The 23,558-nt window shown below is 43.5% G+C and overlaps 1 protein-coding gene across 1 annotated transcript in view; it reads left to right on the top strand.

Annotated features, from left to right (window-relative positions):
- PIK3AP1 (phosphoinositide-3-kinase adaptor protein 1) overlaps positions 1-23,558 on the top strand; it is a 128,955-nt gene that overhangs the window by 75,143 nt on the left and 30,254 nt on the right. Inside the window, exons 8-11 of the mRNA XM_003255272.4 lie at positions 2,097-2,286; positions 18,136-18,231; positions 19,727-19,924; positions 23,097-23,162. Coding sequence (XP_003255320.2) covers positions 2,097-2,286; positions 18,136-18,231; positions 19,727-19,924; positions 23,097-23,162 — 550 coding nt within the window. The remainder of the gene's footprint in view (positions 1-2,096; positions 2,287-18,135; positions 18,232-19,726; positions 19,925-23,096; positions 23,163-23,558) is intronic.

Genomic DNA, 23,558 nt, shown 5'->3' on the forward strand with positions numbered 1-23,558 from the left:
CTACCTCCAGACAGGACGGAGCCTGATATCTCCCCAGAAACTTAACTCTCTGCTCTGTGTTGGAAAATCTACGAGACAGTGATTCACGGAGGCACAGGGGGGACTTCCCAGTGTTTACAGGTGTATAAGTGTTTTGAATAAAATGGTGTGAGTCCTTTTTTTGGGCATCACTGACACAAATAAGGCTAAACGATACTCTCAGTCTGGGTGTATTTACTCAGTTTTTTTCTTAAAGTCACAAATGTACCAAATGTAGCATTTCATTTCCATGCCAATAGTTTTTATTAATAACCTACTGTGTTCACAGTAGTAACTAGTATTTATTGAATGTATTTGATTTGAAAATGTATTATCTCATTTAATCCCCACCACAATCCTTTGAAGTTGACAGTATTGCAAGCCTTACTTTGCAGAAGAGGAAAACGGCTTAGAAAGGCAAAGTCATCGTGCTTAGGGCCACAAACTATTCAGGGCAGAGACAGGATTTGCACCTAGTTTGATAGTTTGATACTGAAGCCAGTGCTTGTTATCCTGTTGTATTTAACTGGGATGTTTAAAGATGCACTTTCATTTTGTGCTGAAGTTAATCTAGGTCATAGCATCTTTGCTTTCTCCCTATGGTCACCTTCAACCGATGCAGCTTCAGCATTGTGACCAAAAGACTGTCCCTTTGTGTTGCTTATGGCCTCTTAGAACTGTCCCATTTCCTTTTTTCACCACATCAAAACCAAAGGTGAGATCTTGAATCTCCAACATTACACAGTTGTCATCTGGTTTATTGGGTCTCGTGAGGAAACTAACGAAGTGTCAATAAAAGATTAGCTATCTTACGGTAGTGGTGGTGAAAATGAGGATTTTTGTGGGTTGATGCTGAAATAAGGATTGTGAAACACCAAAGTTTCTTACCAGGAAAAGTTGTGCAGAGGTTTCAGGGAAGTCACCTCTCTGGCTTCACAATCACATGGAGGCAGGATGGCAGTGGGAAGCAGGGGAGAACCTTTCCGATGTCAGGACACTTTATCCAAGATCATCTCTCCTTTTGGGCACATAGGACATAAGATCGAGGCCGGAACCCCTGGAAACTGTCAGGATTCCTGACAGTTTGGAGGAGCCTGCGGAAGGAACAGGGGCTAGTGTGCCAAGCTGTAGAGTGACCTCTGACTGCATGCAGGGCAAGAACACCTTAGTTGCATTCCTGTTCAGCTCATTTGAATTTCTGCATGGCTAGTCAGTAAAGATCACACCTTCTTGTGTCATTTTTTTCCCTTTGGAGGAACCACTAGGGTGTATAAGAAAGATCAGAAATCAGGATTGCAAGCCCTTGAGTAAGATACTAGATTTTTGTGAGCTTTGTTTTTCTCGTCTGTAAACTAGAGAATATTATACCTCTCTCAAGCAGTAGTGGAATGGATTACAGGAGATAGGGTGTAGGCAAATACCTAGCATTGTACCTGACATTTAAAAGGTGCTCACGGGAAAGTATTTTTTTTTTTTTTTTTTAGACAGAGTCTTACTCTGTTGCCCAGGCTGGAGTGCACTGGTGCGATCTTGGCTCACTGCAACCTCCACCTCCTGGATTCAAGCAATTCTCATGCCTCGGCCTCCCGAGTAGCTGGGATTCCAAGCGTGCTCCACCATGCCCGGCTAATTTTTGTATTTTTAGTAGAGATGAGATTTTGCCATTTTGGCCAGGCTGCTCTCGAACTCCTGACCTCAGGTGATCCACTCGCCTTGGCCTCCTGAAGTCCTGGGATTACAGGTGTGAGCCACCACACCGGGCCATGGGAAAGTAATTTTTAATTTGTATCCTCTGGTCAGTGGACATTTAACGGGTATTTCCTGAGTGCCTAACTCTGTACTTAGTGTTGTAGGAAGATACGAAGATTAAAACAAAAACATGAAAGAAACTGAAAAAGGTGGGAAGCCTGGCCTCAAGGAGCATTCAGTCAGGTGGGAAAATACAAATACACACAACCAATTGTAATCCTGACTCATGGGAGCCTTTACTTTGCTGGCCACAAGTGCCTTCGGGGGCCCAGTTCCACCCGGAAAGTCAGGCTGCCTCAGGGCGCCGTGGGCCTCATCCTCTCTTTCAGGAAACGGTGGACATGCTCAAGAGTCACATTAAAGAGGAACTGATGCAAGGAGAGGAGGCTGACTCTGTGTACGAGTCCATGGCCCACCTTTCCACAGACCTGCTCATGAAATGCTCGCTCAACCCCGGCTGTGACGAGGATCTCTATGAGTCCATGGCTGCCTTTGTCCCAGCTGCCACTGAAGACCTCTGTAAGTAGCACGACCCAGTTCTGCTTCCACCTTTCTGCTGAGAAACAGCTTTTTTCATTCCGGTTGAAGACGGCGCGGGGCAGTCCCTACGTACCCTCACTTCACCCCAGAGAGATGAAGGTCCTGTTTTACACAAAGCTAGGGCTGGAATCATGTGCTGTGCCAAGCAGAATTCTTCTCCAAACTTCCTCTGTTATGACTGCTGGGAGAGTTTAAGCAAATATCTGGAAGTCAGAATTGATGAAGTCATTGCCTCGTGATCCGAGAGGCCAAATCAGTGGCTCTCAGCTCTCAGTCTCCATGGGTCCTTTTTATAACAAACATTTTCCTACTCTGACATGAGGTTTATATATTATATAACCTACCTACATATAAAATTCTCAGAAATCAAATATACTGCCCTAATTGAAATAGGAAAGAGAAATTAAAGAAGAGGATGTACTCAAACATGCCTGCACCAGAAGTCATGACAAAATAGTCAGATGCAGACACACTCAGAATCACTGTCAACGGCTTCAAACATTGACTGACACATTTGCAGTCTTGGTGGCTCAAATGATGGGAACAATGTTGGCATTGGCACCTGGATTTTCCTAGATGGTGAACAACTCTTTATGATTTCCTTTCCATTTTCATAGAAATTGAATTTCTAAAAAATTAAGTGTTTGCAAAAATAAGATGTGCTTATATGTGAAACAGTTTAGGTTCTAGGCTCAGAAAATAATAAGCAGATTTTTTGGGGGGCAAGGGGTAATTTGATTTTATTGCATTAATATATAGTAAACTTATTTTCAAAATATCATTCTTCAGGATCATGATTTTTCTTATAAACTGTCTAACAAACTTTGCCCACTTTTTATTATCTTGTTTTTTCCAATGCAAAAGTAATGCATTTTGACAAAAGTGAATGAGCAGTGAAAGTTCCCCTCCAACACCTAAACTCAAAACAAAATAGGAATGTATAACTGAGTTGAGAGAAGTTATGCGACTTGTGACTCCCAGCCAATATGGCATTGGTAATAATTAGTAATAAAATGATAGGTATATTTGTCTGTATTTTTGCTTGTATCTGCTGACATTAAATTTAAAAATACAGACATACATGTACATATACACAGATATGTAGAAATATACACATAGGTATAAATATGTATCATACGTACTTTTTAAAACTTATATGTATGTCTAGGGGAATATTTGAAAGTCACGAGGGACATGAGACATCTCTTCACTGGGCAGGGCTGTCCCACACATAGCAGGATGTCTAGGGTCCTTCTGCCTTTTCCTAAATGCCATCTCCTTGGTGACCACCCAAAATACCCTCATAGATTTTCCAAACGCCCCCAGGGGGCAGTGCCACCACCCTTGAGAACTGCTGATCTAGGTAACAGTGGATCTGATCTCCATGCACATACTGGAGTTGAAGCAGGAGACCCACACAGCAGGCCCTCTAAGAGGCTTATTCATGTGTTACCATCATTCGCTATCAAATGCTAAGCATGCAGAGGCACCACCGGAGACTTAGCCCTCCTTCCCTCTGGGTTTCATTAATAGATTCAAGAAAGAGAAGTATCCACCAAGGTATCAGCATTATGGATGGGGGAATTTCTGGAATGGGCTAGATTGAGTATTACAAGCCTTCAGCCTGAAAAGAAGACAGTAGGGCCCTGGGCCCACAGGGAGGCGGGCCTGACTTTCCCATCCATGAACTCATGGAAGAGCAGGCACCAACGGGATGCCTTGGAGAGAAGGCATAGGTTGGTCAGAGGGCCAGAGACAGTCTCTGATGCTAGCAGGACTTTGACACTGACCCCAGAACCTGCAAGATGTGGTCCAGCGGTTGTTAGGCATTTGCCATTCAGATTGGGTGCTCCTTTAGGGGAAAGAGCAGTAAAAGCTCCTCTCCAGCACCTAACTGGGAGGCTTGGAAGTGCTGGTGGAAGCTCTTCCAGAATGAGCTGTGCCTTGGCATGGATGTGGGGAGAGAAAGCACCATCGCTACCATCCACACCCTTGATTTTGGACCTGAAGTCCAAAAGCTACCCCACTAGGATGCTTTTCTTACCTGCACTTTACAAATGGGGAAACAGAGGCACAGAGGGACTGAACATTCCCAAAGTGCCACAGCCAATCAGTGATAGAGCCCAGATTTGAATCCAGATTTCTCTGTCATTAGGACCATATTCTGCAGAAATTGTTATCCAACACCACGCATTTTCGTCGTGGTTCCTTTTGGAAAAACCATCTAGCCTCTATAGCCTTTCTTCCCCTATCTGCAGCTCCAGATATTGGATAACAAAGCAGCCTCTGGCGCCCCCTAGCCTTGCCCATCATCCTATCCATATACCTAATAAGCATTTCTGGAGATCATTTCAGTTACTGATCTCTTCTGGGTGTTGGAGATACAGGTGGGGAAGTGGGTAGGACCCAGTCCTTTCCATTGTGGAATAGGGACTCACTCACAAAAGAACACTTGGAGAACCACCAGTACCCACTTGAATCTGGAGACTGCATCATCCTTTCTGCCCTGTGTCTTTGCTATGAAACTACTGGACAATTAAAGAATGCCCTACTTTATTGGCAGTTTAGTGTTGACAGAGCCTTACACTTGCTGTCCCCCTGGATGTTCTAACACATGCCATGCTCCCACCACAGCACTGGAAACCTGCAGGGAATGCCACAGGTGTCTCTCCCATTATTCCTGGTCTGCTGGGCCCCTCACAGCAGGATCGGTGAGGTTTACCAGGGCTTCCCAAGGCAGCAGTGTGCCCTGGAACTAGCCTGGTTTGTAGCCAACTGGCAACCTGTGAAGTCACCCTGGCCAAGGGGCTTCTGGATGCCGTGGAGCTGGAAGGAGGCTACCAGCGGGGAGGCAGTCTGTCAAATTTGGCTGCTTTTTGCGTGGGAAAAGGAAACCCACCACATTTTTCTTTTTCTTCTCTTTTCTTTTTTCTTTTCCTTTCCTTTCCCCTTTCTTTCCTTCCTTCCTTCCTTCCTTCCTTCCTTCCTTCCTTCCTTCCTTCCTTCTTTCGTCTTTCTTTCTGTTTTTTTTTGAGACAAGGTCTGGCTCCATTGCTCAGGCTGCAGTGCAGTCGCACAGTCTCAGCTCCCTGTAACTGCTGCCTCCCCGGCTCAAGCCATCCTCCTACCTAAGCCTCCCGAGTTACTGGGACTACAGGTGTGAACCACCATGCCCAGTTAATTTTTTGTATTTTTCATATAGATGGGATTTTGTGATGTTACCCAGGCTGGTCTTGAACTTGTGAGCTCAAGCAATCCGTCTGCTTTGGCCTCCCAAAGTGCTGGGATTACAGGCGTGAGGCACTGTGCCTGGCCCACATTTCTCATTTCCCCAATTATATGAACTCTGAATTTTCTAACTCTAGACATGGTTTGGTTTGTGTTTCTGTCTCTGTGGCTGTCAAGTTTAACCTTGAGAATGATCGCTTACCTCCTGGCTCAGAAGCAGCAGCAACTTGGACCTGGGGAGGAATAATTTATTTTACTAACAGTGGCTCTGTAGGTGACAAGGCAGCTTTAATTCATAAAGAAGTAGGATGAAGGACAAACTGCTAAATCTAAAATGCGTATTTGCGGCACCGCTTAGCAGAATAATAACTTGGAACATCTGGCAGCCCTTTAAAAGTCCATGGACTGCCTGTATCTCCGTGATCTCATCTGACCATCCCAGGGTTTAGTGAACAGGATGATCTCCATTTCACAGGAAAGAAAACTAAGGCTCCAAGATTTAGTAACTTACTTAAGTCCCATCAAGGGAGGACTGGATCAGGAATCTGTGTCTTCGAATTCCCCGGAGGCAAATCTGTCTGCTGTCCCACTGGAATATAGGGCTCTCCTGGCCTGCCCTTCCAGGGTCTGCATTTGTCATCCCAGAGATGGACGCTTATACAGGAGCTATTTCTAAATGTCTAGATTGCCACGTTTATCAGTGCCCCACCATTGACTGTGGTAGCCCTAGAGGCTGAAAATAACCATATTAAGGAAATTAGGCTGTGTTCATTCACTCACTTGCTCTCTCATTGATTCGCTCACGGGACAAACAGGCTTTAGGGTGGCAGGCTTTAGGCCACTTTCAGATCACTGCTTTGGAGATCACCTAACTGTTGTTGGGACAAATCTTTCTGTCTTGAGTTTGGGAAAGGGGTGGTAATGAGGTTGCTTCTCCAAGGAGAATCCAAGGCAACCACCTGAGTTGGAAGGTTATAGGGGAAGCTCCCAGTGTTAATTGAAATGGGGCTGGAGAGAGGTGTTGGGTTCTGACCCTGAGATTGTACAATTCTGCTCCAATCTCTCCTTCCGCTGAACTTGCTTGCATGGGTGTATACATGCACACACACACACACGCACACACACAAACACACGTCACACTCACAAGTCTTTAGTTTAGACATGCTGCCACCAGGTGGTAACTATGTGTCTTGTTATCAAACCTTCAACTTTGCTCCCAATTCTCTTAAGAATTTTTTGATCAACACCCCACAGATCAGCCAGGCATGGTGGCTCATGCCTGTAATCCCAGCATTTAGGGAGGCTGAGGCGGGAGGATTGCTTGAACCCAGGAGTTCGAGACCAACCTGGGCAGCATGGCAAGACCTCGTTTCTACAAAAATTTTTTTTAAATTAGCTGGGCGTGGTGGCACATGCCTGTGGTCCCAGCTACTCAGGAGGCTCTAGTGAGAGAATCGCTTGAGCCTGGGCGTTCAAGGCTGCAGTGAGCCATGACTGCGCCACTGCATTCCAGCCTGGTAACAAAATGGGACCCTGTCTCAAAAATTAAAAAAAAAAGACCCCACATATTTAAAGCATCAACCTTCACACCTTATTATGTAAGAGATAAAATGTCTTTATTAAGGACAAGCTTATGCAAACATTAAATAAAACTCAAGGCAAACATCTGTGGGTGTTTTCACTATCTCCTCATCTTTTTCTCAGTTCTTTGTCTCCTGCCCTTACCTTGGAGAATGATATGGTAGTCCTGGTGGTCCCTGGACCTAGGTAATTAATTTTGTGTTGAAAGCTTGCCCAGTGACTGGTCACCTCTCTGAGGCTCTGGGTAGAATGGCCTTGGGAGGCAGTTCTAGGAGGCCCTTGTCCAGTCTGTTTCCAGGGTAAACTGCTTTGTGGATTGTAGCTTTGCTTCAGTACTTGAGAGCCTCATTTTTCTTCCATAAAGCCAAAGGAGCGAAAGGAGAATGGCATTATCATCTTGCCATTAGAAACTGCAGACTCACTAATCAATCCCAGAGGACTGTTCTGCTTCATGTTACCCCTGCATTGAACTTTTCTTCTGAACCCCTGATCCCTACCTCATGGTTCTGTAGCTCAAGTGTTTATGTAGTGGAGAGCTGACTTAGCTCTAGCTAACTTGCCAGCTTCCCTTAGCAACCTCCTTGGTAACTGGCATCTTTGTAACAGATCATTTCCAGCAGTGTTTTCTTTACCTGAGCTCTCTGATTACAGCCCCTCTCTGCAAGCTGGGTTCCGTCTGAGCTGGGGGCACACTTGTGGACTGTAAAGCACCTCACAGCCCAGCCCTGTAGGTCTGAAACCAACTGAAGGACGATTTGTATGCAAAATGACTACATTACTGGTTTGCTTATGAAACATACTGTCTTTCCTATCTGCATCCTTTTCTCTCAGGAGCCTCCCTCCCTGTGACGGCTGAGGCTCTGTCATCCCCCTGCCATCCCTTTTGGGAAGATTCTGGCAAGTAGAGCCAAGAGATGCTTCAAAGCCCGTGGGCCTGGGTGCACAGCATGAGTTCTTACCTGCAAGGACAGAACCCACTGGGGATCAGGGAGGCGAGCTCAATGTACCTCTTGACTTCCTGTTGCTTTTTGCTCCTCCATAAATACAAGAACTATGTTGGGGACATAGGGACTTAGTGAAAGCACACTGGATTGAATGTTTTAACATTTAAAAGATGAAATCCCCATCACCAGCAGCAACCTTGCTCCTCTCTGAACCTGCACATCTTGCAGGTCACGCTTTCCTTGGGACACTGCGCACACATCCCCTTGGGCTCTAGTTATATACATGCTTCTCTGGTTACCCTCTCCTGGCCTCGATAGGAAGCATGTCTTACAGCTTTGTGTCATCCACAGTGCCTATCCCAGTGCTGTACACAATAGGTGTTCAACGATTTCTTGAATTTGAGCTACCAGAAAATAAGATGTAATTCTTGACTTTGTGGGTGGAATAGTGTGTCGGTATTCCAGTGCAAAGACCTCACCCACCGGATAGGTGGTACTGAGACATCTGTTAGGTGTCCCCGAGTGTGGGACATCTCAGGGTGGCAGTAACTCCATTGGTCACTACGAGCTGCCTTTTCTTTCATGTTCCCATGCATTTGACTCTTCCTTCTGCCTAAATTGCCTTTCTTTTTTCTCAGCTTGGGAAATGCCCAGATTCCTTCACAAAGCCCAAATGCCTTCATATTCATGTGTTCATTTGTTTTTCCTTTATTAGTTCGTTCATTCATTCATTCAACAAATATTTATCAAACCTCTCATGTGTTTAAATCACGCTGTGTCAGGTGATGATGAGTCAGTAAACAAGCTGGCATGAAACTTGCCTTTCAAAGCTTACATTCTAGTGAGAGAGCTGGATATTAAACAAAAACACCACATAACTGAATATATAACCACAAACTGTGACAGCGCTATGGAGGAAAAAGACACTGCTTTGAGAATGCAGGTGGGACTGTATTCAGGTGGGCTATCGCATGTGACTCACTGCACAGCACCACAAATGCATCCCATAGACTCACTCCTGCATGGCAGAGGGTCTTTGTGCTTGCCAGGGGTACTGTATTGAGGCATTTGTCTGCATAAGAAAACCACTGAACTTGTTTGCAGCTTCTCCTATTTATCCTCAGCCCCTTCTTCATTGCCAATGCCAGCCATCCCTCATTAGCCCTCTAATTTTACACTGCTATTCTCGTGTGTATGTGTGTGTGTGTGTGTGTGTGTGTGTGTCTTAGTCCGTTTTCTGTTGCTATAACAGAACACCATGGACTGGGTAATTTGTAAAGAAAGTAAGTTTATGTAGCTCACAATTCTGGAGGCTGGGAAGTCCAAGAGCATGGTGCTGGTATCTTGTGCATCATAACATTGTGGAAAGTATTCACATGGCAAAAGGGCAAGAGCAGGAGAGCCAGAGAGGTCTTGTTTTTACAACAAAGCTACTCCTGTGATAACAAACCCACTCTCACGATAGCAACATTAATTCATTCATGAGGATGGAGAGATTAAGTTTCCAACACATGAAATTTTGGGGCACACATTCAAATCATGGCACTCTGCTCCTAGCCTCCAAAATTCGTGTCCTTCTCACATGCAAAATACATTCATTCCATTCCAGTTGCCCCAAAAGTCTTAACTCGTTCTAGCATCAACTCAGAATTCCAAAGTACGTAGCCCAAAGACCTCAGAACCAGGGAGGTGGTTGTGTAACTCTCAGTCTGAGCTCGAAAGCCTGAGAACCCAAGGGGAGAGCAGCTAGTGTATGTCGTGTAGTCCAAAGGGTGGAGAACCTGGAGTTTGATGTCCAACCAGGAGTAGAACAGTGCATGGGAGTGTATGCCAGCCCCTGGGGAGAGACCAGTTCACCTTTTGTCTGTTTTTGCTCTATTAGGGCCCTCAACTGATTAGATGATGCCTGCCTTCCTTGAGGGTGGATCTTTTCTACTCTCATGCTCCTTTTCTGGAAACACCCTCACTCTAGGTATTTCCTAATACAGTCAATTTGGCCCCTAAAATTGACCATCACAGGCCAGGCATGGTGGCTCATGCCTGTAATCTCAGGGAGGTCAAAGTGGGCAATCGCTTGAGTATAGTAGTTCAAGATCAGCCTGGGCAATATGTTGAAAACCCACTTCCAAAAAAATTTTTTTTTTAATTAGCCAGGCATGGTGGTGCGTGCCTGTAGTTAGGAGGCTCAGGTGGGAGGATCGCTTGGGAAATCGAGGCTGCAGTGGGCCGTGATTGCACCACTGCACTCCAGCCTGGGTGACAGAGTGGGACCCTGTCTCAAAAAATAAAATAAATTAACTATCACAGAGTGTATGTGTGTGTGTGTGTGAGTGATTGTATATCTCTCCCACATCTTCCTGTCCCTCTTTCTTCCATCCCATTACTTCTTTAGGGTACAGAAAAGCTGGACTTTCTTACTGACATGGTCAATCAAACCATTCTACCTGGGGGCAAACTGATCCATTATGTTTCAAGTTCTCTTCAAATGTTTGGCTACGATGCTCCTTGCTCTAAGGCTCTCTTTTTGGCCACAAAAGATTCTTGCTGGGGAAAAAAATTCTTTTGGCCTACTTTCAGGGTTTGAAAGCCTTTCTAGAAGAATAGTCTTTCAGTAGCTGACATTTCGCTGTATTATATACTCACTTGGTTTTCTATTAAATTAACAGCGTATAATCTGGATGGAGTTTCCACTGCAGCTAAGTGTTCTGTGTCCCATGAGGAGTATCATATGGGTGTCTTTGAGAATTTGCTATTGCTCTTGATTCATTCTTTAATTAAGTGCCTGCCTGGGCGTTCTCTCATCTGTTCAAGCTTCTTGCATTCCAGGAGTGGGTTCTTTCTGACTGACTCCTTAAATACAGTGCAGTGTGACTCTATAGCTGGCTTTTCCAGAAGGAGGCTGTGGCCCGAGTCTCCTTGTTGTTGTTTTTCTTTGCTGAAATGAAAGAACTTTGCACTTTCTCCTCAGACTGGCAGGTTTCAGTGCATTTTGGTTTATTTTTAATTTGCAAGTCATGAAGTTTAAGCACTTAGGATCTGAAGTACAAGCCCTGAGCATCCAGGAATGCAGGGATTTGTTCTGAGTTTCCCTCCCAAAATGCTCTTTGTCTAGAAACAGACTCCCTTCACTTACAGAGTTTTCTGTGTAGTTCACTGTATGCCCGGGTTATGTGTACATGTGGGGTTGTCATATTTAGAGCCTGAGAGGGTTTTATCACTCATTAACTCCAGGTAACCAGGTACCTTTTAGAAAAAGTGTTATTACAAAGGTAGTATCTGCTACTACCAGGACTTAGTGCCTAATTAGGTATGGAAAAGAGCATTTTAAAAAGAATTTCACATGCCAAGGCCAGTTGGTCAGTATTTTTTTCTTTTATAATTTTTTTTATTTTTGTATTATTTTATGTATTTATTTATTTTTTCTGAGACGGAGTCTTGCTCTGTCACCCAGACTGGAGTGCAGTGGCACAATCTTGGCTCACTGCAACCTCCGCCTCCTGGGTTCAAGCAGTTTTCCTGCCTATCCTCTCTTTAGCTGAGATTACAGGTGCACGCCACCATGCCTGGCTAATTTTCTTTTATTTTTATTTTTTTATTTTTAGTAGAGATGGGGTTTTACCATGTTGGCCAGGCTGGTCTCAAACTCCTGATCTCATGATCCACCCCCCTCGGCCTCCCAAAGTGCTGGGATTATAGGCGTGAGCCACTGTGCCCGGTCTAGTTTTCTTTTTCTTTTTCTTTTTTTGAGATGGAGTCTCTCTCTGTTGCCCAGGCTGGAGTGCGGTTGTGCAATCTCAGCTCACTGCAACCTCTGTCTCCTGGGTTCAAGCAATTCTCCTGCCTCAGCCTCCCAAGTGGCTGGGACCACAGGTGCCCACCATCACACCCAGCTAATTTTTGTATTTTTAGTAGAAACAGGGTTTTGCCATGTTGGCCAGGCTAGTCTTGAACTCCTGATGTCAGGTGATCCTCCTGTCTTGGTCTCCCAAAGTGCCGGGATTACAGGCATGAGCCAGCACACCTGTAATAAATACTGGCCCCAGTTGGCCAGTATTGAGTGCCTGGGTGCTGTGTTGAAAAGGACAGAAAGAATGCTATGATTGGTTAGTGATGTTTGCCATGAAAATGGAATAGGGGCATGGAGGCCCATGTATGGCATCTACTGTTCCTAGTCTACAAAGATATTTATGTTCAACTAAAGATTTTAAAAAATGATTTTCTTTATAATATAAATGGAAAAATCATTTTTGGGTAACTTCATTTAAGGCAGTGCACATCTAGAGACTCAATAATGTCTATATCAGAACAAGGCTACCCAGTTTGTGTGTAAACATGATGGACTCACTTGAGTGTGCCCTAATTTCTGTCCTCTCTTCCCTTCACTGGCCTAGTATGGGAAGGAAATTCATGGCAGGCTGACTGTGCCTGATACTTGGGTCTATCTTGGGAGGCAGAATAATGCCCCTGAATCTGTATGTATGCTAGGTTACATGGCAAAGGAGAATTAAGATTGCAGATGGAATCAAGGTTGCTAATCAGCTGACTTCAAGATATGGAGAATATCCTGGATCACCTTGGTGAGCCCAACATAATCAAAAAGGTCCTTAAAAGTGGAAGAGGGCATCAGAAAACAGACCAGAGAGAGGGCATCAAGGGGAGGACTCAGTTCAGCTAAGCTTTCTGCCCAACATTGCTGGGCTTGAAGATGGCAGAAGATGGCCTAGTGCTAAGGAATGCAGGTGGCCTCTAGAGTCTGGAAAGGACAAGGAGACAGATCCTCCTCTATAGCTTCCAGAAAGGAATGCGGCCCTGACAAAACCTTGACTTCGACCCAGTGAGACCTATTTCAGACTTCTGAGCCACAGAACTATAAGATAACAAACTTATGTTGTTTTAAATGGTAATTTGTCATAGCAGCCATAGAAAACTAATATACCAACTAAGTTGCCTCAATATAATAATAATGGTACCCATGAAAATGTAGTGCCTAGCATAGTAAGCATTTTATAAGCATTGTCTCCTTTGGCCAGAATGATCATCATATGTGGTAGGTACTGTTACTTATCCTCACTTTACAGATGGAGATATAGAAACTTAGTGGTGTCAAGTAACTTGCCCAGGGACACAGAGCTAGTAAGAGTCAGAGCCAGGGCTTGAACCCAGGTCTCCAAGATATCAAAGTCCATGCTTCTGATCACGATGCTGACCTGCACTGGTTGCTCAGTTGCCATCACCTGGCTCTCTATTAATTGCCTGGTTTCAGCTGCTGCCTTTCTCTGACTTAAGTTTGTTCCCTGCATGCAGTCTGTTCAATTGGCTCTAGCCCTTGTCAGTGCCTTTACTCCTGACTTCGGATCTTCCCCTGTGTCTGCAGACCACCCTCTGTCTCCTCCCTGCACCTTTGCCCCCATCATGTTCTTCCAGCCATGCCTCGGATCCTCTGGCTTTAGGCTGTGTCCTGAAGGTTGGCCTCTCCCTATGGTCCTGGTGGCATGGAGTGGTGCCAACAGAGGTGAAAGAGCTGTTGGAATTCCCCCTTGGTGTTCACTGCTGGGCCACTAATAAAGAGTGTGATAGGTGTCAGGGAAGTGTAAGGCAAATGGGCATGGGAGCTCCAAGTCTGGTCTGGACCACAGTGGCAGACCCTTCACCAAGGAAGGGAAGAAGCCTGCTGGCTCTGTCAAGCCAGTACTTAGTGTCCAGAAGCCATGATAAAGAAAATGCACCTGGCTAGCCTTGTCTGTGAGTCAGATTTCCATAAATAACTCTATTGTAAAGAATTGATGTTTGTTGTCTGAAGATTCCTCCCGTGCTTTAAGTATATTCAAATATAAATATACTGAGTAGGCATAGTTTTTACTAGGCTAAATATAATAATGAAGTATTTGAGAATATGTGTGGAAATTCAAATACTACAATGAACTCATAAGCATTCATTACTTTGAAGGCAGAAAACTGGGGTTCAAACAAATAAAGTTCCTGTTTAAAGAAGTGTAAATTGAATCCTCTTTTTTGAATTGTTCTCTGTTTAGGACATTAGCCTGGGTATAGAATTTAACAATAAAAATAATAGTAATAGTAAGAATAGTAGCTAGCATTCCTTTAGCACTTCCTATGTGCTATAGATACTGTGCTAAGCAGTTGGCAAGCTCCTAATTTAATACTCATGACAAACCTGTGAGATACGTACTATTACTATCACCATTTTACAGACAAGAAGAGAGAGAAACTGAGAGGATTTTAGAAACTTGGCCCAAGATAATTATGGGCAAAGAGAAAATATAATAGCTATCATTTTCCTTTCTGCATAAGATTTTGACCTTCAGTTGACTTCCTAGCTCTGTTACCCCGGTAACCTGATAAGAGCCAAATGTCAACTATGTTTCCAGGCAACATTGCCTACAATAAAAATGGCTCCTGATTGGTAAATTGCATCTGGAACTGGGAGGAGCTGTACAGGAACTAGAAATACTTGAAAGGGACACCATTCTTTGGGCTTTCCTGAGGGCACTGACTCTGGCATACCTCTCATGGGGACCCTGGAAGCTCCGCCTCTGGAGTTGCTATGAGAGAAATTGCTCTTGTAGGACATGAGGTTTTTCACCAGCGCGGACTGCTATGGATCTTGTCTCTTTGCATCTGAGCTGCTGGTCAGGTGCAAGGACTGGCTCAAAGGAAGACCAGCTCTCTTCACTGCCCTGCTAGCTTGTGTCCTATATCTTTCTGAGTGGACTGATGCCAAGCATGTCCCAGGGTCATCTTGTGAGTCTGAATGTTTGATTGAACCTACAAATACTGGTTGGTGTTGGACTGGTGGATGTGTAGTTAATGCAGCCAGAAGTGGGAAAAACACAACTGGGACCTATGCATTTCGATCCTAATGCCCATGCTTCTAATCATCCTGCGAGACACTCTCAGGGAGGCTCAAGGAGGCCAAAGAACTCTACCAAGTCACAGAGCTGATATTTAGCCACCTATATTGTTGCTTCCAAAATCTTGCTCTTAACCACCAGTTAAGGTGTGACTTTAAAGTAAAAATATTTGTTTTTCACAAGTGGTTCATTTAGCACCATCTCGATCATTGCATCCACACACGTGTGCTCCACAGTGTCATTGGAAGGTACTTAGCTTGATAGTGTAGGCAGACAGAAAGGAGGATCATGGGGTCATCCCCAGGAGCTATGATTATTTAGTTTTGCTATGGTGGTTCCTCCTCTCCTTTTTGTAAAAAAAAAAAAAAAAAAAAAAAAAAAAAAAATTATTTTGAAATACTTTTAGAGAGAAAAGTTGCAAAAACATCAGAGTTCTTGCATACCTTTCACTCAGGCTCCCTTAGTATTAACATCTTACATAACCATAGTACAATTACCAAAGCCAGGAAATTACATTGGCACAGTACTTCTAACTAAATTATAGACCATGTTCAAATTTCTCTAGTTGTGCCACTGATACTCTTTTTCTGTTCTGGGCTCCTTTCTAGGATCTTATAATGCATTTAGTTATTTCTTCTCAATCTCCTTCAGTTTGCAACAGTTCCTCAGTCTTTCCTTGTCTCGATACTTTGAAGAGCACCGATCAGTTGTTTTGTAGAATGCCCTTCAGTTTGAGTTTGTCTGATGTTTTCTATAATTGGGCTGAGGTTATGAATTTTTGGCAAGAATGCCATAGAAATGATGTCTTTCTTGGTGGAAGGAGTCATGATGTTCTTAAGTCTCATTACTGGTGCTCATTCTTTTCTGTTTTATTTTATTTTATTTTTGTTTCGTTTTGTTTTTTGAGACAGAGTCTTGCTCTGTCACCCAGGCTGAGTGTAGTAGTGTTAATCCCGGCTCGCTGCAACCTCCACCTCCTGGGTCCTAACTCACTGCAGCCAGATCTCTTGGGCTCAAGCAGTTCTCCCACCTCAGCCACCTGAATGGATGGGACTATAGGCCTGCATCACCACGTCCAGCCAATTTTTTTTTCTTTTTTTTGTAGAGACAGGGTCTCACTGTGCTGTCCAGGCTGGTCTTGAACTCCTGGGCTCAAGTGATCTTCCTGCCTCAGCCTTCCAAAGTGCTGGGATTACAGGTGTGACACCCTGTGCCCGGCCTCCAGTTTTCTAACTCCATGAGGAAAAGGTTCCATGAAACACAATTAAGCAAATTAAACTGAAAGTCTCATATAAGTAGAATTTTTCTGGTCTTGAATTTTTAAAGAATGAATTAGGCGTGAGTTCTTATCAGAACATGTTTAAAATAATGAATGCATCTCTAGGTGTGTTTCAGGATTAGTACAATTACCCTAAACTTTCTAGTCTGTTGTGGAATTCCATGGTGACAAGAGCAGGTGGAAGGGATTCATTCACTGGTTCCTCATCTGGAATTGTAGTGCCCTGAACTGGAGGACATCAAGGTACATTATATTTATGTAATGCATCCACTATGCCAGGAGACATAAACTGAAGAAGTAGAAATAAGGAGGTTGTTTTTTGTTTGTGTGTTTTTTGGATAATGTAACACAAACGTGTCAGAATACTGCATTTCTTTATTTTTTCGAATAGGCTGAAAAGCTAAAATATAAAAAGATGAACAGTGGAATATCTTTCTGTATTACTTATCCCCATCTTCTCAGTTCCCAGAAAACCACTGATATTAATTTCTTATATCTCCTTCCAGGGTTTCTTTTCTTTTCTTTTTTTCTTTCTTCTTCTTCTTTTTTTTGTTGTGGTTGTTGTTGTTATTGAGACAGGGTCTTGCTCTGTCGCCCAGGCTGGAGTGCAGTGGCATGATCACAGTTCATTGCCGCCTTGACCTCCTTGGCCCAAGCAATCCTGCCAGTTCTGCATCCCAAGTGGCTGGGACCACAGGCAGGTGCCACTATACCTTGCTAATTTTTTCTCTCTCTCTTTTTTTTTTTTTGTAGACATGGGGTCTCACTGTGTTGCGTAGGCTGGACTCAAACTCCTAGGCTCAAGTGATCCTTCTGCCTTGGCCTCCCAAAGTGTTGGGATTAAAGGTGTGAGCCACCATGCCTGACCCAGAGTTTCTTTTTTACGTATATAAGCAAATACGAAAATAGAATCTAATTTTGCCCCCTTTGGGTAGCATATTAATTATCTAAAATATTGTGTTTTTTGAAGATTCTGAATCTTCAGATTCATCAGAATCTTCAAGAATATGTATTTCCTTTTTATTCATTTTTTATCTCAGATTTTTTTAAAATTAAATAATAAGGTTCCAGTTATCGTCCTCTATTAACCCCCTCCGGAATCCAGTTACCCTCTCTCCCTCTCCATAGGTAAACCACTTCCAGAAATTCATTATTTATCATTCCCAGCATATTTATGTGTTTACTGCATATTTATGAATTCATAAACAATTTGTACTATATTTCTGTAGGCCTTAGAACCTTATATAAACAATATCATACCATAACACCTATCTGTAACTTTTTCACTCAACATTATGTTTTTGAAAAGTAACTATGTTGATAGAAATAGCTTCAGTACATTTTTTTTATTGTTACATAATGTTCCATTGTTTGAATAGACCACAATTTGTAAACCAGGCATGGTGGTGCATGTCTGTAATTCTAGCTACTTGGGAGGCTGAGGTGGGAGGATGGCTTGAGGCCAGGAGTTCGAGGCTACAGTGTGCTGTAGTTGTGCCTGTGAATAGCCACTGCACTCCAGCCTGGGACCTTGCTATATGTGTGTGTGTGTGTGTGTGTGTGTGTGTGTGTGTGTGTATATAAAAAACACAATGTATTCCTGCCTCAATTTTTTTCTGAAATAAACAATGCGATGATGTAGTATGTCAAAATTGAACCTATTCTTTCAAATGCTAATAAGCATATCTTTACCCTTTGAGACCTGTGGTGCAAGGAAGAGCCTGAGGGTTGGGCACGTTGCTCTCTTTTATGCCCCACCCTTACTGAGTGTTCTTCTTGAGTAGGTGGATGAATGGAGGGATGATAGATTGATGAATGCTTGAATCTCTTAAGAGAGTTGCCAAACCTCATAGTTCCATCTGTAAAAATCTCCTTGCCTGTGGAGGAGAACAATATATAACTCTTGGTCTCCTTTTCCTTCTAGATGTTGAAATGCTTCAGGCCAGTACATCTAACCCAATCCGTGGAGATGGTTTCTCTCAGGCCACTAAGGACTCTATGATCCGCAAGTTTTTAGAAGGTAAGTCATAGCCATGAGCAGGGAAGCCAAAAGAGTGAAAGAGAAACAAATGCGAGACATTGTCTGGTTCTCTATGAGGGTTGCTCCCCTCAAGGAATGGGCTGCTGCATACATGGCATGTGATGTGAATCAAGGCACTCTGCCTCCCCCGACCCCTCTACCCTGAGCTCCCCCATCAGCCCTTTAGAGGTGGGCCAGGAGTTCCAACCAGTGGAGCCACTTGTTTGGGTAAACACATTGCCTCTAGTAAGACCTTTTTAAAAATGCATATGTTGTTTTTATTTGGCCAAAATTTATTGAGTACTTACTATGTGCAAAGCACTGTTCTGGATGTTGGGGCTGGAGATACAAAGGAAAATAAGATATGATCAATGTCCTCAGGAGACTTTACTTGCTGGTGAAGGAGGCGAATATAAACAAAGATACTAAGTTGAGGCTGTGTTGTATAGTGGTTAGGAACATGAACTCTGATCTATTCTCAATTTTCCCATCCAGTTAGCTGGAAAACCTTAGGCAAGTTACTCAAATCCTCTGGGACTCAGTTTCCTCCACTGTAAAGTGAGATAAATGTTGTGATAATTAAATGAGTTATTATGCATTAGGTCTCAGAGCACCACCATGCACATAAGCAGTTAAGGAAGATGTATTATTGTTGTTATTATTACTGAAGGTTTCAAAGGTGGAGGATGTTAAATTGCGTGGGTAATTCTTTAACCCTGTCCAATCATTTACAATGTATGGTGGGGTCTGTTGATCAAGTAGATATAGAAAGCAGAGTGCTAAGAGGATGGGACTCAGAAGAGGACAAAAGTCGTTTTCACAGTGAAGAGGAAGGAAAAAACTCTAAAGCAGTGGTAGACAAACCACAGCCTGGCCATCTGCCTGTCTTGTAAATAAAGTTTTATTGGAACACAACACAACCATTTATTTAGTATTATATATGGCTGCTTTCATGTCACAAGAGCAGTTGAGTACCTGCAACAGACTTTATGGCCTGCAAAACTTGAAATATTTACTATTTGGATCTTTAAAAAAATGTGTGCTGACCCCAACTCTAGAACAAAAAGTTTTCCTGAGAGAGGAGTCTTGGGCAGTCTGTTTCAAGCCCTAGTTAAGAAGTACCACTTTTATTGGACAGTTGGCAGTGAACGCCCCACCTTTCTTAACTAGGGCTTTGACAGTTAGTCCTATCTAGGAATTTCCCTAGTTCTAATGGGATGAATAACTGAATCCCAGCAGTAAAACAGAGATGATAAAGCTGTGTGCTCATGTCCTTTCACTGCATCGCTGGGTGTCAATGGAGGTGACATGAGTGTTTTCTCAGTTGCTTTGTGTGGTGTTCTGAGCAGACGATACAGGGAGTGATATTGGGGAAAGTCCTTTGCCAGGGGGCAGCACTGAGGAAACAAGGTAGGGTCCCTCACTCTGCTTTATGACTGGTGATCACCCAGTTTGTTTGGCCACTGCTTTCAGTCACCTTTCTCTGCGTTTCTAGGCAACAGCATGGGAATGACCAATCTGGAGAGAGATCAGTGCCATCTTGGTCAGGAAGAAGACGTTTATCACACGGTGGATGATGATGAGGCCTTTTCTGTGGACCTGGCCACCAGGCCCCCTGTCCCAGTGCCCAGACCAGAGACCACTGCTCCTGGTGCTCACCAGCTGCCTGACAACGAACCATACATTTTTAAAGGCAAGTGTGGCAGGAAATGATGTCTAGTTGGGTCTTTGGAGCTTCTCAACAGGGATTTCCTGGATGACCTGGCTTTTTGAACCATTGCTCAGAGACTATCCCCTTCTAAATGGTCTTCAACCAGCCCTACGAGACAGGGTCATATCTTGGGACAGATTCTGGAGCTAGAATAGGAGTAATGACCAGAGTCAGTGCTGGCCTTCCTGGAAGTATTTATGCACAGTTGCAAAGGCAGGTAAACAAGAACCCGGATACATTTTTATCTCCTGAAACCCTTCTTGATATTATTATGAAATTTGAATCGCTAACATTTATTGAAATCTATCAAGAATGCTCTATCTGGAACACGCCATTTAATCTTTACAATAACCTATTAGGTAAGGACAATTATTATCTCATTTTACAGATGAGGAAATAGAGGTTTCACAGAGGTCACTCAACCATTGCATAGCAAAGTCAAAATTTGAACTCAGGGAGTCTGATTTCACAGCCCTGGCTTTTAGCCACTATGCTAGGCTGTCCATCTACCCATGTTATTAAAAATTAAGGTTTTGACTTCTTCTTAACCATCCCTGGGACATTAGTTAGATACTGATAGCGTTGTTAGTTTCACTATTTTTTGGACTTGGTTGCAATAATGTGGTTACAAGTACTATAAGAGTATTAGAAGTAGGAGGAGGGGTGGCTCATGCCTGTAATCCCAGCACTTTGGGAGGCTGAGGCAGGCAGATTGCTTTATCCCAGGAGTTTGAGACTGGCCTGAGCAGCATGGCAAAACTCCGTCTCTACAAAAATTACAAAAAATTATCCAGGTGTGGTGGCACGCACTGAGTCCCAGCTACTCAGGGGGCTGAGGTGGAAGGATTGCCCGAGCCTGGGAGATGTAGGTTACAGTGAGCCGAGATTGAGCCACTGCACTCCAGCCTGGCGACAGAGTAAGACCCTGTCTGAAAAAGAAAAAATAAGAATTGCCAGATCTGTGCTCCTGAACTATATTCTATTTTTCAATGGTATCATCATGTTGTTGGAGGTGTGGCAAAAGGGAATTATAAATTGGGGAAGGTAGCATTCACCCAGAGCCCTAGGTAGTTGGGTTGGGGTTGCCAGATAAAATACAGGATGCCCAGTTGACTTTGAATTTCAAATAAATGGCAAATGAGTTTTTAGTGTATGTCCCAAGTAGTACACACATTTTTGTTTTGTGAAATCCAGCAACCCTGAACTGAGTAGGAATACAATTGTGAGATATTATGTACTGCCAGGTGCTGTCAGTGCTTGTGGCCTGCAGTCTCCTTGGGTATTATCACCTTGGCATGAGCAGCAGACACTGTTGGTTCCTTGCCCATGTCCCTCTAGCCCTTTGCATTTCTGTGCTCATTGGCTGGACCCTAACTGTCAGCACCTGTGTCTTTCAGCCTGAGGGCTTCCTCTGGCACCTGGCACCTTCTCTGCCCTCTTATAGGACAGGTTGAAAGCACTGGGGAATTAACACACAGAGTTGCTGCCCTCAACTCAAAGGAGATATGGATGAGTGCCCCAGCTTACTTGCCCCTCCGGTTGGAGAATTCTTAGTTGCGCATTCTACATCGTGTTCTAGTGATTCCTAGGTGGCCCGCAGTGTAACTTGCTTGATAACCCACCATTTATTGCACCATCCACTTCCCCATCTCACCTCCATCACCTCTCAAATAGACAACTTGCACTTGAATCGTTGTCTTGGGTTCTGCTTCTGAGGGAACTCAATCTAAGAAGCATGCAAATATATGCTGGTAATTCCTAAATAGCAGAAGGAGTAGGGAACAGTATTGATGGCATGGCTCATTGTAGGGAAGTGTTTTGACAGGGGCACAGGTGATTCCTCAAGAGCCCTGATGGACTTGCTAGGAAACTGTGGAGAAGCAAAGGAAAGGAGAGAGGCGGGAGATGACAAAAGAGGCAATGGCTTGGAGGCCAGAACACCTGGGTTCATCTCTCAGCTCTTGCATTTTCCAGCTGTTCAGCATAGGATATTGAGTAAGTCATTTCACCTTTCTTTTTTTTTTGAGACAAGGTCTTGCTGTGTTGCCCAGGCTGGTCTTGAACTCCTGTGCTCAAGCAATCCTCCTGCCTCGGCCTCTCAAAATGCTGGGATTATGGGCATGAGCCACCATGTCTGGGCCATTTCACCCTTTTTAGCTTTAGTTTCCTCATCTATAAAATGGGTATTGTAATAATACACGTACAGATTAATACATGTCCTAATAATACATACTAATACTCTGCCATAGCCTTATTGTGAAGGTCAGATGAAATAATACAGAAGGAAGTACTTTATAATAAACTGTAAGGCATTGTAGAGGCATCACTTGGGTTAACTAGCATGCCAAGGTATTGCTGACTATTGGCAACAGTCTCAAAGTTTAGATATGAATAATGACAATAAAAGCTAACACTGAGTGTTTACATGGGCCAGGCACTGTTCTAAGCACTTTCCATGTATTAACTCATTTAATCTTCATCACAATCCAGTGAAAGAACTATTATCATCCTCATTCTACAGATAAGAAATAGGGACAGGAAGAGGTCAAGCCACTTGTCCAAGATCATATGGTTCACAAGCCACAGAGCTAGTATTTGGATTCAGAGAGCCTCTTTCAGAGCCCAGGGAGCCATAATCACCATGTCCTCTTACCACTAAGTGAGATTTTGTCATGTCCCAGTTTTCTCTCCTAACCTTCATGAATCTGTCCCTCATAAGTGACTTCATCTTAATCTCTTTGGAGCTGGGCACACATTTTACTATTCTACTGCTTAGAGTTCTGTCTTATGGCACTAGCTGGCATTTTAAGTGGTACTTCCTTTTATTCTCAAATTTTAAGGCTCACATATTCCATGGCTAGCTTCAGGTGCTCAGGGGTCCAGGCACATGTCCTTGTTCCCATTACCGTTTTCTTCAATGAGCTTGTAAATGCTGATCATGTCTTCTGGCTAGCTTTGTTTTTCTAGTTTGAGATTGTGTCTGTTTAGTCTGCCATTACTTGACAATTCCTAGTCCTTCTCATTAATTGCCTCTTTCTACAATTTTGATTTACAGAACCACATATGGTGGTCCTAGGTATGGATTCATTATTATTATTATTTTGTACTGGATTTTGATAATTTTTCAGTAATCAGAATATTCTTTACCTTATAGTTTTTGCAGAAAAAAGTCAAGAGCGGCCTGGGAATTTCTACGTTTCCTCAGAGAGCATCAGGAAAGGTAAGCCATGTGTTATATGAACTGAACTTTTGTGTGGCTGAAGTGTTCATAGGTCAGTGATTTTCCAGTGTAACAATAGCTCCTTGACATTGAAAAATAGAGGGATCTAGGCCAGGCATCATGGTTCACACCTGTAGTCCCAGCACTTTGGGAGGCTGAAGGGGGTGAATCACTCGAGGCCAGGAGTTTGAGACCAACCTGGGCAACATAGTGAGACCCTGTCTCTAAAATTAAATAAATTGATTAATTAGATAATAATTAAATAAATTATTTAATTAATTAGAGAGAGCCAAGGATACTTTAGCATGGCATTGTCTGAGAGTCTTGTACTGATGGTAAAGGGGGAGGGAAAGAGATCAGGGTCCCCTACAATGCTGTACAAATTGGTCATACAAA

The sequence above is a fragment of the Nomascus leucogenys genome, chromosome 3 (assembly GCF_006542625.1).
Source record: "Nomascus leucogenys isolate Asia chromosome 3, Asia_NLE_v1, whole genome shotgun sequence".
Lineage (NCBI taxonomy): Eukaryota > Metazoa > Chordata > Mammalia > Primates > Hylobatidae > Nomascus > Nomascus leucogenys.